At 48.4% G+C, this 15,041-nt stretch overlaps 1 protein-coding gene across 12 annotated transcripts in view; it reads right to left on the bottom strand.

Moving 5' to 3' along the window:
- CACNA1C (calcium voltage-gated channel subunit alpha1 C) overlaps positions 1-15,041 on the bottom strand; it is a 463,574-nt gene that overhangs the window by 18,513 nt on the left and 430,020 nt on the right. For all 12 annotated transcript variants that reach the window (XM_088055720.1, XM_088055723.1, XM_088055730.1 and 9 more), the window contains 8 exons: positions 14,229-14,357; positions 10,293-10,358; positions 7,197-7,288; positions 6,261-6,426; positions 5,285-5,412; positions 3,546-3,642; positions 2,807-2,909; positions 1,056-1,157 (listed from right to left, as the gene is read on the bottom strand). In XM_088055720.1, coding sequence (XP_087911846.1) covers positions 1,056-1,157; positions 2,807-2,909; positions 3,546-3,642; positions 5,285-5,412; positions 6,261-6,426; positions 7,197-7,288; positions 10,293-10,358; positions 14,229-14,357 — 883 coding nt within the window. The remainder of the gene's footprint in view (positions 1-1,055; positions 1,158-2,806; positions 2,910-3,545; positions 3,643-5,284; positions 5,413-6,260; positions 6,427-7,196; positions 7,289-10,292; positions 10,359-14,228; positions 14,358-15,041) is intronic.

The raw sequence follows: 15,041 nt of genomic DNA, 5'->3' as shown, positions 1-15,041 counted from the left end.
ACTAGCGACATGAGCCTGTGTGAAATAAGTCACACAACTTTCTCACTCTGGCCTGAAAAATCATAAGGAGAAATCCAAACAATCCTTAGAGAAGGAAAGCAACCTTTGCAGAAGTTGTTTGTGCCTTGTTATTTACTTGTAAGAAACAGTCAGGGAGTGTTGTTCCTAATTGTGCAATGATGGTGATGTCTTGATTTCATGACCAATGAGAGTTTTACCTTTTTAGACCTTCTGGGACCTGTCTGTGAAAGAAGATCTGGAAGAATAAAACTTGCTGTCTTGTGCAACCAAACTAGAGAGTCTGTGTTGTTACTTTTGCTGTTCCTAATACAGTGTGACAGAGGTGCAGGTGGCATTGGGGCAGACTGGCTCTGGTGGTGGTTAACCACAAAGGATCTGGTTATAGCAGCACCTCCCAGTCTGGGTCAACACATGCTGCTGTCTTGTGACAGTCTGGTGTAAGACTTATTCACAGGCTGGCTGGCCAGCAGCATCTGACTGATCATCCATCCCAGGCCAGCTCTGACCCTTCTCTGCACTGCAGTTCTGTCCCTTTGTGCCTAACATGGGTGTGAGCGAACAGAGAAGATCATCCCTTCCCTGAAATGCAGTCACACACGATAAAAGTGGTCAGCCAGCCAAAAATATTTTTCTCCAGGTAGCTCTCCCTCCTTTCTGCAAACCCACTGGAAATTTTAGAAGATGTGGTCCACTGACTTTAGAACAGGCTGAGCAAGGCTCAGGACCTGGCTGCACCTGCTGGCTGACTGCCAAGTGCTGCTTTGTGCCCATGGGGCCACCTGGAAAGCCTGGAATGCCATACAGGGTGCCTATGCACCAACTCCTATTTATGCACATTTTTTTTCTTTCCCTGATTTCTCAGCAGTAAGAACAGCACATTCATGTTAGTATGGAGCAGACCTCAGCCTGATGAAATGCAGAGAGCTTGTAGAAGAAAGCCTCTCCCCCTTATTCCTGATGATCACAGGGTGCAGTAGGACAGGACAGGTGTGGGACAAACCCAGAGAGATTCAGAGACAAGATCCTGCACTCACCACCTGCAGGAGGCACCACCTGGTCCAGCAGCTTCATACTGGTGCGCTTCCAGATTTTCTTAATTATTGCTCTCAGCTCTTCGTTGGCTTGCTCCAGGTTACCTGCAGGGTGAAAATCATCAGAGACAGGAATTAAGCAGACCCTGCAGAGGAGCAATTTAATGTCTGGCATGGAAATCTCAGGAGGTAAATATCAGAGTGTTTTCAGTAGTGGAAAGTTTTGGACCAAGAGATGCTCAGACCATTCCTAAAGCTCCCTCACAGCAAGAGGTCTTCAGTTCAAAGAACAACCTATAGGGTTTTTTGCAGTCTTCTTCCTAAATATGCATAGTCATCCCTGGCTAGGGAGGTGACTTTCTTTCTGGATACCCATTTCCTCTCAAATGAGTCACCTTCAGTTTTATTTCTTGATTTATGTACATTCAAACCCCTCTCTTCTCTCTCTAGGTGTCTGAAACCAGTATCTTGTCCTCCTAAAGGTGCTGTTCCTGCAGTTTTTATTATTTCTCCCCTGCACTAAGGCTCCTGAGGGTGTTGCACAGGGCTCTGCATGGCAGTAATTCTTCCAAAAGGATGCAGTGAAGATAGGGACATGGAATAACCTGCTGAGGATGCAACACATGGACAGCATCAAAGGCAGAAATCTCCAGGGCTAATTCCAAACTCCTGCCCTGACCACTTAAAAGATCCTGCTAAGGCAAGAAAGAAAGCAGTTGGAGCTTTAGATGGTTTCCCAGGAGTTCACAGGCAATGACTCCGAGAGTGTGAGGCTCTGACAGACAAGAAAATTGAGTTCTGAGAATTGAGGTCTTTGTTTCATAAGACTCAAGATGTTTTACAGGGATTGTGGGTGGCTTTTTCCTCAGGAGAGTCTCTTGTGCTACAGTCAAATTCTGCTTAGCACAACTTTCAAGGTCCTTAATATATTTTTTTTCCATTTTGCCACTGTTTTTTGGGCTCAGCTGGCACTGTAAGGCAGAGTTCTTGCTGGCCTTTGCTTCCCCAAGCCTGAAATGTAATGCAGCCACTCCTGAGGCAGAGATGTTCAGCTGTGAATCACAGAGCTACACTCTCTTTTAATGCATCTCATTAATACATGAAGCCAGATTTTGACTCAGGACCAAGATCTTTCATTACAGCAGGTGACAGAGTGCAACAAAGAGGACAAGCTGAGCCCCAAATCTTGTCTGCTTTTCCTCCAATGTACCTGCTGTCTATGCAAAGTTATTAACAGTTCTTTTACCTTTCATCTGCCTTTACAACACCACTGTTACTACAATGTAATGTTAGCTCATGCTAATGGAAGCACAGGAGGAGTTTTTGTGAGATAAGACCCTCTAGTCCAAGCTCTTTCTTTTCCTTTGGACTGGAAGATCAGTGGCAACAGCAGTCAAGAAGTGGCTCTGCAGACAGGGTACAAAGAGAAGGGTTCTTTGCCCTTCATCCTTTTCTTAATTGCTGTGTGAGCAGACATTGATCTAAAACTTTAAACTTTCAGACCACTGTGAAGAACGTGATCAATAATTTGAGATGATACTATAGGAAGCACTGGCTTCCCAGGTAGTGGGAAACACTGTGCTTTCCCTAGAAGATATTATTCCTCCAAACCTCTTTACATAGCTTTTCCCCTGCCATGTGCTGCATATGAGTAATTTGGATAATTTTAAACAAGATGTCCCTGTTGGTTTATTCCAGCTCAGGACACCTTGGCATGAACACCTTTCTATCCTTGCAGCCAGCAAGCTTCTCACCTTCTGTCTTGATCCTCAGTGCAGTTCTGACCAGTGCAAAGAGAGTGGCATTGAACATGACGGTGCCATCGCTGTTCAGTGGCATATTCATGGAGACAAGGCGCTGTGGGATGAAGAGAAGAAAGACAACAGTCACTCTGCCACACATGGACTGAAGCACGCTCTTCCTTACGTCCTTGTGGAGCCCTCCAGACCTGCCATCCCTTCTATGTGAGTATCCATGGCCTGTGGATTAGCTACACAACGAGAAAACCCCGTTATTTCTACCTCTCCTAATCCATCTCGAGGTGGGTGTTTGACAGTGCAAGCAGATGTGTGTTCTTGGTACTTGAGAGCTGTATTTAGCACAGATGTGTTCTCCTCACCAGACAAAAGGCTGATGGCCCTGAGAAGAGCACAACCACCCTGCTGGTGACCCTCCAGCCCTCCACTGGGTGGTTGCAGCCCAGAGGAGCTGGTGAGAGGCACAGGGCAGCCCAGGGGTTGCTCAGACATGCTGTTGTTGGCTCTGCCTGGTGGGCAGAGAGCTGGGATGTGCCCAGTGAGTGAGACAGGGTCAGCTATTAAACACCACAGCAGCTGTTGAATGTAAAACAGCTGGTCTGGTGGAAGGCAGCCCTGCCCAAGCGTGGGGGTTGGAATTAGGTGGTCTTTAGGGAGCCTTTCAGGCCAAACCATTCTGTATTCTCTGTCTGATTCTCTGGTTTAGCTGCTGTGAGCCCCAGCCTCCCTCCCTTACTTTGCAAGCCACGCGGTGAGGGCAGAGCTTCCCGAAGCCCAGCGGGGGCTGGATCCGCCGGAGCAGCGTCACCACATCCAAGTGTTTGATCCGTCCCCTAAAGAAGAGAGCACAGTGAGGGCTGCATCCTGACCAGGGCTGACCTGCAGAGTGCAGCTACAGCTAAAAGTGCCACTAAGGTCCCTCCAGCCTCGTGCTGCTGCTCCCTGTAGCCCAGGCATGGCTTAAAGTTATTATTTCAGGCCTCTTGCATTTGGTGCCTTCTGCAGGATTTGCCCAGCACTCATGTAATTTCTACTAGTGCAGAAATCCCAGCTGCCAGTCATACTTGAGTCAATACTTGCAAGAACTGATCTCAGCCTTTTCAGTGTTGCAGTTTCTTAGTGCGTGATCAGAAAATTTGGGGTTCTCTTCCCATCACTGACCTGCTCAAAATAAAAATCTCCTTATTTACTTGTTGGGCTGAGGCCTATAGCAGGCAGAGAGGTTTGTATTTTTTTATTTCCTCTCACATAGATAGCCCCAAGCCACTGCCTTTTAATACTTGTTTATGCTTTGGGCTGTCACTAGAGTGAGCACAAAACAAAGTACTGAACTTCCTGCACAGCAGCAGTCGGGTTTCTCTTAAGTTTGGTAAATGGCACCTCAAAAGAAGAATTCTCTCATGGAAGGAGGAGTTACCAGAGCCAGAGGAGGGGTGTGGGACATGGATGGGGAAGAGGAATAAAAGAGCCTCCCATTTATGAGCAGGGAGGAACAGGATGCCACCTGAACTGGGTGGTTAGCTATTATTTGGCTTCAGCCACCGCAGTCTTGCAGTCGAGCAAGCACAATTAGTGGCATGTTTTGTTAACAAATGGTGTATTTATTAGAAGTCTGTGCTTATTCTCCATCCATATTAAAAGTCCCCAGCCCAGGAAGTCACCATGAAGGGGAAGAAGTGTTTAAATTCACGTCTCACTCTCACAATGTGACACACCCTCACACATGGCAGAACCTGAGCCCAGACTAACCTCGACACTTTGTCTCCTAAAGAGATCTGCTTTTAGTTCACACCCAAATCTCTCTCCACGGCTTTTGCATTATGAAGGGGGCTTTGCAATTACAATTGTCAGCTGTACAGTAACGCCACAGGGATCTAAATGCACTTTTTAAGCCTAAGCATGTGTCAAACAGAGCATATAATACCGAATGTCAGTTAAGCCCTCATGTGAGTTGTTGTAGTGTAGCTTTAAATCCCTGCAGGTCTGTTATTGTGAATAACCCTGCAGACAATGTAATGCAGCCATGTGAGTGTGCAGGTTGTGATGGGCATAAATGACACATGAAAAAACAGACATTTGAGCACAGCAGCTCTGCTCTGAGTACAAAGTCAAGCAGAAGAGTGACAGCTCAATATTCCAAACAAATACAACAATAAACCAAGCCTCTAATCACCTTTTCTCCATCTCCTGCTGGCCCTCACTAAGTCTATATCTCCCCTATAGAAAGTAAAACAATGGTCTGACAGGTAACAGTGCAGCCTGAGTGCTGAGATTTCTGTGAGTATCTTTGCGCTTTGGGTTTATGGATTCACCAGCAGCACCTTGTGGTGATATCAATTTTAGGAGTTTTGTACAAAAAAAAAAAAAGATAAAAAATGCAGGAGGAACATGGCACTTACTGCACTGTGTCTAGAGAACAGAAAATAATGGGCCTGTTCTCCTGAGGAGCTCTGATATCCAGGCTGGGTTACTTACTTAGCTTCAGGGTCATACTCTGCCCAGATCCTTTTAAACTCATCCAGGTGGTGTGGTCCTAAAATGGACCAGTCCCGTGTCAGGTAATCGAAGTTATCCATTATAACAGCTACAAAAAGATTGATGATCTGCAAACAAGGACAGAGATGATGTGATGGATGAGGCAAGGAACAGTAAATTTTACCAGGTTCTCAATTTAAGGTCTGGATTTGGACTCACAAAACTAGGAAGCCATTGGGGTTAGCTTCTTTATTCCCCCATGCCAGCCCCCCTGTTTAAATGGGAAGAGCCCAGAGGTGGAATACTCTCAGCTGCTTACATTTTTCTCTTCCCTGCTAAATGGAAGAGACACAAATTTGCTGAATTCTTCGATGTGCTGTTGATGCTTTAAGTTTTAGCTTTCATATTTTTCCCTAGGTGTGTAGGGATATATATATATATGTCTATAAAAATATGAAAGCCAAAACTTAAGGCATCACTGTCGTGGCTTTTTTTTATTTACCTCTGTCTTTGCCTGGCAGAACGGGGTGGGATTTATCTTTGATAGCCAGTGGGGCTGAGATAAAAGCCCTTTCTTCTGGCCCAAGACCAAAACTTCTAGAATGCTGCTGCTGGTCACTGGGAGAGTTTTGGGCACCGCTGCCAGCTGCAGAGCGTGTGCTGTGGCTCTGAGCAGCACCAACACGGAGCAGATGCAAGTGGGATATGTGTATTCTCACAGTCATTGCTGCTGGCAGGGGAGGAAGAAGCTGCTCAGCAGCCAGAAGGAAGGTAGGAGGGAAGGTGGGAAGTGTGGCTGAGGCGTTGCTAGCCTCAGCACAGCCCACAGCACGCTAATTTGGTTTTCTCATTGAGGGGGAGAGGGGGAAGAGCGCTCCTTTGCTCTTGGAGATCATTCTCGTCCTGTGCATTGCTGACATCTGGGCAAGCAGAGGCTCAGTCTGACAGAGGGAAGGTTTGGGGAGGGTGGGCTCACCAGGAAGGCACAGAGCATGTAGAAGCTGATGAAATAGAAGACGGCGAAGCTGCTGCCACAGGAGTGATCGGCTTCCGTGGAGTTGGCCGGCTCCGACTCCGGGTCACACTTCTTGTCCGGGAGACATGCCAGCATGATTTCCTGCCAGGCCTCACCTGTGGCACACCTGGGCAAGGCAGAGGGCAGGGGAAGACAGCAGTGACCTTGGATGTGACGGGGACTGGCATGTTAGCAACCTGTTCCTGATCCCATGAGCAGTAATGGGAATTTTTGCCACTGAGGTCAATTAAGAGCAAGTCAGGTCGATGGCTTTGACATCTCCTGGAATATCCTGCTCCCCTGTTTGGCTTTGTTGCCATTATCAGCATGCCATTTCTGACTGGATTTGACTGCTGTGGGTACGGGGCTCTCATGTTCCAATCAGAATCATGGATGTGTGTGTGTGTGGCATGGCTGTGGATTGCATCTAAAATAGTCCTTCAAAATTACGACAGTGCTGAATTTGTGCCAACTTCCCACCCCTTCAGCACCCCTCCCTGGCTCCAGCTGGTGTAGGATGATGTGCTAAGCTGAGCTGGGCATGGCCATGCCTAAGCTCGAGTTCATTGTGTCCCTTTCCCTGCTAGAAGTCACACTGGCCAGATTTGAACCAAAGAAGTTTTTGATGCATATCAAGACTGGAGAGCGCTGAAAACTGGCTGCCTTCCATGTAGGAGGACCTGTGTCCCTCCCCAGCACTGAGCATTACCAGGGTGAGCTGCTGGGGTACAAGAGACTTCGTGGACTGGTCATTCCACCTGACATAATTCCCCGCTGAAGGACAACACGTTACTACTCACCTCGGGAGCATGACACGGTAGAAGGAGATAAGCTGTGCCCGAGAGCAGAGGAATCCTGCTCCCAGACTGACACAATCCAGAGCTGTCAAACACCCACCTGAAAAGCAGCAGCACTGCCTGGGGGAAGGTCTGGAAGTTATTGTTGCGGTTGATTTCTGTGGTGTCGTTCAGCGCGATTTTACCGAACACCTGGCAGAAAGCAGAGATCTTTTCAGATTAGCCCTGAAAAAACCTCCAAACCTCTTGTCACCCGTAGCTCTTGGCCTCACCCTGACCCTGATATTTAATGGAATCTGCTCTTCTATTAAAATAAACTTTTCTGTGTGGCTTTCATATTTGTTGTTGCTTCCCCGGCTTCTGCTTTATCACCAGAAAAGCGCTAATTTTGCCATAAGAGGCATTTTGTGTCAAAGCAAGGTGTCCTTCCTTATTCATACACTGAATACATGACACGGGGCCTTGTTTCAACAAGCACTCATTTGGGAAGGGAGTCCAGCTGAAAGAAATCAGTAACAGAGAAGAAAAGGCTCTTTCCTTCATTGCTTATCTCTGGCAGGTGGAAATGGCAGCAAAACACCAGCAGCTGCTGAGCCTTGAGCTCCCATCTTTGTTGGGGGCCTTGGATCTTCACAAAGAAATGTGAAGTGCCTTTCCTTGGATCTGGAATTGTCCTCCAAATGCCTGCCCTTCCATAGTCATGCTTGTCACCAGCAGGTGTTTCAGGGGTCCTCCCAGACTGCAGCAGCGTGAAGATGATGACCAGATCTGCCCAGACAAGGATGCCCTAGAGCTTCCTCCCATGCCACACCAACTAGTTCATCCAGCCACGGCACAACCATCAGCAAACCTTTTTAGGGGCCTGTCTTTGGGTGTGAAGTCCCCAGTGCAGCAGAGTTTCAGGCTTCTTTAAAATAATCTTGGCTAGCTGTGGTACTTTCAGACCTTGTGTGGCAGCAAGGTCTCTGCACAGCACACTCAGGACTATTTATTCCCCACTGATAACAGCCTGGCAGAGATCTCGGGGGCTGAGAGCTGTAATCTCTCTGCAGCCAAAACAAGCAGCAGGAACAGAGCAGCTCTGAGAGAGCACCCAGCTTCTTTTCAAGGAAATGTCACTGAGAATTAGCACCCCAAGAGGAACAGTGAGGCGGAGAGGAGCAAGGGGACAATGGTGGGAGGGCCTTGGCCAGATGGGAGGGAAGGTCAGCATATGGCAATTTTCCTCAGGGGTTCCTCATGGGCCTTCTCCTGCCTGGCCAGCCCCGTGCCACAGGCAGCACTGACAGCCAGATTTGAGACGAGGCAGCCCATATTGTTCATTTCAGGCAAACATAGGTAAGGGAGCTTCCCATGATCTTCCTTTTGACCCTGCATCTTCCCTCACACACGAGGCAGCAGCTGCTGTGGTGTTTTGCATGAGGTACCTGGGAGGAGCTGTAAGTGGAGGTTCCTCCCTCACAGCCTCTCCAATCTGTGCCTCCTGGGCCATCGTATGAGCGGCTTCATCCATCAGCATCAACTTGGGTGTTTTCCACTTGAGCACGTTAGCTAGTGAGGCTTGAATGTTGTTGCACTCCAAGTCGTGGCAGTGGCTGACATGAAGTAGTAGTAGGTCTCCTTTACACGGGAAATTCTGATATTTTTATCAGTTCTGGTACATCTAGTCTTTCGTGGTAGCTGCTTAATGGAGTGAGGGATGATTCTCCTTCCCACATGTCTCTATGTGTGAGGGAACTCTGTGTGTCAGCACGTTCAAGAGGGAGTAAAATGTCTGAGGTGCCATTTGGACAAAAAGTGATAATCACAGGTCTGTGGGGCTCTGGGCAAACAGGGAAAATGAAAAAAAGTTGGTTTTCTTATTGGAAGACATGAGGGCACAAAGAGACCTAGTAATCCAGATCAATGTGATAGACTGATGTATGATCTTCAGGCTGCTGAGATGATTCAAACAGAGGCTTGAATGTAAGCCAAGGGTTAAATAGGTAACTTAGAACTGTCAGAAAAAGGAGTAAAATTACAGAATAAAGCATCTGGCCCTGGCAGTGCCCTGTAGACCCCATCTGTGTGGGTGCTTGGAAGCCACTTATGCTTTGTGCAGCGATATAATACCAGCTTAATACTCTGAAGTGATTCTCTGTATAGCACAGGTAATTCTGTAAGATCTTGGCCATCTTAGGTATTAAAGGCAAAACTGGCAAGTTGACAGTATGAGCTTAGAGTAAATGACAGCTGTGATTACTGGGGCTATTGAGATAACCTGTGATAATTCAAGAAAACATTAATTTTATTTTTCATGGTGGGGCAGGGTAGATGGAGTCTGTGAAAACACATGACTATAATAACAGGAAACAAATTAAAACAAGGTCACAGAGGTCAGATGAATTGCATTACAAATTCTGTTGTCACTGTGAAACCAAGAAGCCTGTCATGTTTGAAGACCTCTGGAAGCAATTATGCCATGCCTTTCTATTCTGTGGCCTCTGGTCCCAGATGGATGGCTTGTCTGAGAACTTTGATTAACACTGGGGTGGAAAGTGAAGCTTAGCTTGAAAAGCAGCACAGCAAATGAGGCTGGGACTGTCACAGACTGTGCCTGTACCATGTGCTGTCTTCAGTGGTCTCCGTGCAACATCAGTTCTTGCACAGGTGAATGCTCAGGATGATTCCAAACACATTTTGCAAACTGAGTAAGATGTTGATGCAGCTTCCTGGAGAAACTCTGAGTGTTGGTACATTGGGTCTGATCCCATATTTACCTTCATGGGTGTAGATCAAAAGCTGCTCTTTACAACTCAGTGGAAGTTATGCCAGTGTGAAAGAGATGCAAGAGAACATTTTGGTCTGTTCAGTGCAGCATGGCCATAAGCCCACTTAAAAAACTGTTTTGAACCAACAAGCAAGGCAGTAAATCTTCTTGGTGGATATTCCTGTGAGAATGTGGAGGGCAGGCATCGTCTTTTTACTGTTTGCATATTGTTTTCTGTATTTAAATGGGTCAATACTTTCTGCTGTGCTGCTGCTGGAAGTACCCAGTCAGAAGATGTCCTCCAGGCGGGGTTAGCTGCCATCTCACTGGGTGAGAACATTGCTGTAAGCCCCCACAACCACACATGGATCTAGTTACCCTCTAAGCCTGTTGCCAGGCTCTAGCAGGAGGAGACAGACACGGCCGAGCTCTTTGAGCATCACTCACCTGCATCCCAATCACAGCGTAGATGAAGAACAGCATCACTATTAAAAGAGCCACGTAGGGGAGAGCCTGCAAACGAAAGAAGAGAAGAGAGCACTGTGTCTCTGCCTGGTTGTGCCGCTGATTTTGGGGCTCTGTAGTGCGGGAAGGTGGCCACTAGATGCCTCTACAGGCCCACGCTTGGTGGCCCAGCCCAGCCCAGGAGGCTCGGCTCTGTGCCTTGGGGGGATGGAGGGATGGATGGATGGAGCTCCGCTGCTTTCCCGTCACTCCCGCCCTTGACCGAGGCAGGAAAGCGAGGCAAAACCAGTGTCTGCACCTGGTAACCAGGAGGAGAAAGCTCTCACAGCTAGCACGACTCTGGGAATCTGATATTTCCCTGGGTCCAGTACGGTGAAATAAAGGGATGCGGGCAGAATCTTAATTTGAGGCTTCTGCTACAATGGCTGGTACCACCCTGGGTAGCTGAGGCAGCATCAGCAGGTTCCCTGCTCAGTGTTAGGTGTCCCTGATGCTGTCTGCCATGCACTGAGTGTCAGTGATCAGCTGCTGGAGAGGAAATGCAGAGCCCTGATATGCAGAGCTGCCTCCCAAGTGCTGAGTGCCACCAGCTTCCTCCACCACTGACAGGAGCCAAGGGCTCGGGACTTCACGGGCTCCGGCTTTTGAGCAGCAATCTTTTGGAATATCTAGCACTCAGACCAGAGGCTTTCAGGACTTGCTTCAGAGGAAATGGGTGGACACATTCACTCTGAAAATGTGAGCACAGTCCCTGATCTAGATGTTGAACACCCAATTTCCCAGGCTATAACGAGCCTACAGCATTATCAGAGGGCTGCAGCACCTCTGCTGTGGAGACAGGCTGAGAGAGCTGGGGTTCAGCCTGGAGAAGAGAAGGCTCCAGAGAGACTCTAGACCACCTTCCAATACCTGAGGGGGACCTACAATAAAGACAGTGAGGAATTTTTTTCAAGTTTTCATTTTATGCAGTGATAGGAGAAGGGGTGATGGTTTTAAACTGAAAGAGGGCAGGTTTAGATTAAATATTAGGAGGAAATTCTTTACTATATGGGTGGGTGAGGCATGAACAGGGTGCTCAGAGAAGCTGTGGCTGTCTCATCCCTGGGAGTGCTCAAGGCTGGATGGAGCTCTGAACAACCTGGTCTAGTGGAAGGTGGCCCTGCCCATGGCAGAGTGGTTGGAACTAGGTGATTTTAAGGTCCCTTCCAACCCAAACCCTTCTGTAATCCTAAATTCAACACAACTAAATCCCACAGGAAAAATCGAGGGAATATTTTCACCGTGGAGATTTGACAAAGATCTGCATAAATCATCTCCAAGAGATCTGAATATTAAAATGGCAAAAAATAATCAAGTCCTTTAGACAATGTCTGTAATCATCATCTTGAGTATCAGGACAGATTCCTCTGGCTTCTTAGGGGACCAGAAAAATCGGTATTTTACTTCACAGTGTCACTGAAGAGACCACCAGCTCAGAACTGGGCTCCAAACATTTTGTGATGATTTAGTTGGGACTTGATACAAACAATACCTAAGAGCTCCTGGGCCAGTGTCCAGGCAGGACCTGAGGTGTATAACCTTAACAGCACTTCTGTTTTCTGTACTTCTGTTTTTCCCACCCAAATGGGGATGGGAAAGTGTCTTCTCTCCTTTCTGCCTGCTCCTTCACTTCCTATTCATGTTCTTCTGCTCAGTCCATTCCTCTCCACTAATGCCCCTTCCTGCTCATCCCTGCCCCTTGTTCCCTTGCTCCCTGAGCTCTCCACCTCTCATATTCCACACTTCTGTCTCTGTCCTCCTCCGGCTCTGTCCTTCCCTGGCGTTACCACTTTGTCCTTGCGATTCCCACGGCCCTGCCGTGCCCTCAGCACCCTCTCACTTCCCACTCCTCCCCAGGCTGACCCTGTGGCTGTGTGTGCAGATGGAAACCCTGCTGAGCACTTTCCCACCAGTCTGACCAGTGCCCCCAGCTCGTACGTCAGCACTTCGTGCCATGCCCAGGGCACGTGGAAGTTACCACGGGATCCAACTCCAGGAGTTCATTGCTTCTTAGGCTGCCCTGTGGGAGCAGAGATGCTTCCTGGAAGCATGTGGGGACACTGAGGAGCCCGTGCCAAGGTCTGCTGGGATCCCACATTCTGACAGTGGGAGTGGCTGAATTAAACACGGCACTGTGGCTATTCTTAGCTCCCAAAGGAGCCTCCCGGTAGTTGCAAGAGGAGGAGCTTGGAGCAGAGAATTCCATGTTACAAATGGCTAAAGGCTTTCAAGGGAAAAGGCACTTGCTTGCAATGCTGCTTTTCTTTTTTCCCCCCCTCCCCTGCTGGGGAGGATCCCTCTGTACTTTCTCCCAGCACCCTACAACCCTGCCTGAAGTGACTCCCAACCCAAGAGGTCTGAAGGTCACTGGAGGGAAGTACCAGGTGCTCCCTTTCCCATCCATCTCCTCCTCTCCAGCCATGAGCCGTGACCAGCTCAGGGTGAGCTATTGCTAAAGAGGCTGGAGGGGCACAGGGGCAAGGGGAGGAGAATCAGGAGCTGGAAAGTGTGACTCTGTCCCCTGCATCAGGGCTGGCTGAGCTGTGCCAAGGGAATCTCATTCCTACGCCTGCAAACAAAATGGTTCCCAGTGGTGCTGCTCAAATAACAGCCTGGAAGTTGGCAACTCCGCAAGCAATGGAAAAAGTCACTGTGGCATGGATGTGTCAGAAGCCTGCTGTGCAGGGTTAGGTCCTCTGGCAGTCAAGGAGTGTGAAAAATGAGTGCTTGGCATCAGCCTGGTGGTCTGGCTACCGGGACCGCTGGGAGCTGCACTGGAAAGGTCCGTGCTGATCCCTGGCGTGTTACTTCTGCTGAGAAGAGACAGAAGTTGCAATGAGCTGCAGCACTGCAGGCTTTGGTCCCAGCTTGTGTTGTCGCTGGTGAGGTTTAAGTTTTAAAGTATGGGTCAGTTCCTTTTCCATCTGAGTCAATACAAAAGCTATTAGCCATTTACAGCTTCAGTCTGAGGGGCTGTTTCAAGACTTGTGTGTTGCACTAGTTATTCTTTCGTGCTTTTGTCCAGTGGTGTGTTCTGCATATTTTCTCATGTTTAGGCCACTATTTGTATTCCTGTGCTGTGTTTCCCTGCCATTTCCTTTGGATATGCCCCAGCTAACATCCAGGTTGTGCTGGTCCAGTAAATCCAGGTCAAGTCCTTTCAAAATGCAGGTATATGCTCTGCTTCATCTCTAATTATCATTTTACTATATGTGGCTAGGTTTTTTTTTTTTTTCTAGCAAATAACTCTGGTGTTTCTTTTCCTCCAAAAGTAGTGATTCTTATCCAGTCTGGTATTCTTCACTTCCTCCTATCTACTCTTTACCTACCACTGAAATGCAACCTGTCTCCAGGGGAAAAAAAGCAGCAGCAATTTAATAACTTGGCATTGTTACCAGCTCAAAAGAGTAGGGCTAAAAAGGTGAATTCTTCCTGGATGAAAGTATGGAGGCCACACACCTCTAGTACTCACTGGAAATCCTCAAAACAAGGCTTAAAGGAAACTTAATTGAGACCCAGGCCTTCCCCCATAGCTGTGTATTAAAGTTACACATATGAAATACAGCTCAAAAAAAGGGAAAAAAAAAATGAAAGATGGGATCAAAGGGTTACAGACAGGCAGTAATTGAGTTGAACTGAACTATTAAGGCTGTTCAGGAGGGTCTCAAGCAATTACTTATGCTTTAAGGACGAAACTCATACCCAGGCAGTCATTCCCTGCGAGTCCCATTTGCTCGACTCATTCCTGCCGCTTGTCCCTGGGCGCCTTTGAGCTGAGGCACCGGTGTGAAACCTCTCCCCGAGAGGCCACCAAGGGAAATCAAGAGGGGTTAAGCTTCCAAAAGGAGTTCTCTTTCTTAGAGGTAAGCGAAGGAATACCTGGAAGGACTTGATGAAGGTCCAAAGCAGCGTCCGGATGCCCTCCCCTCGGCTCAGGAGCTTCACGAGGCGCATCACGCGGAAGAGTCGGAAGAAGGTGATTGAGATGCGAGAGTTTTCCTCTGCGTTCTGGAAGCCATTGGCACAGAGGCAGGAGTTACAACAGCACGAGAGGAACCAGGGCCCTGGGCCACAGAGGACGCTACGCCGAGGGCTCACTGCACTGTTCCTTGTCCTGGTACTGCTCCCTGGGCTTCCACTCCCCGGCACCACGGGGACTGCTCCAGCCTGCCCTGTCTCCTGTGGTGGTGAGGCTGCTCTACAGGGGCTCTCAAGGCCATCAGCCTCTCCCTTCAGTTTGCCTAATCCAAGGATTAGGGGTAGGTTATGCTGGTACCCCTCCAACACATCTCCTCATATCAGAGAGGGGCAATACACTTTCTCTTTTGGCCTGTCTTGAGTGTTTCGCCCCAGTGAGTGCCTCAGCCAGCAGTTGTGGTGAATCTGGTGTCGGGCACCAGCCACGTGCTGCTTGCTCTGCTGGGAAACAGGAGCAGGTCCCACATTTGCCCCTGGGTGCAAAACCCCGCGGGGATACGGTGTGTGCTGGTGTCACTGGCACTGCTGCCAGCCTGCCTGCCCCTGTGCTGCTGTGGCTGTGCTCCTGCAGGCTGGACCTTTCTCATTTCTCATGACCCCTTTGGATTTCCCACAGTCTGTGCACTGACTTTTTTTTGTTGTTGTTGTTTGTTTTGTTTTTTTTTTTTTAAAACATTTTATTTTGGCTTAGCCGCTACTGTTCAAGCGAGGAGT

The sequence above is a fragment of the Pseudopodoces humilis genome, chromosome 5, assembly GCF_049639895.1.
Source record: "Pseudopodoces humilis isolate 2021_Gansu_Grassland_sample_001 chromosome 5, ASM4963989v1, whole genome shotgun sequence".
NCBI classification, from domain to species: domain Eukaryota; kingdom Metazoa; phylum Chordata; class Aves; order Passeriformes; family Paridae; genus Pseudopodoces; species Pseudopodoces humilis.
Note: the sequence above shows the minus strand (reverse complement) of the source record. Positions and strands in the feature narration are given on the sequence as shown.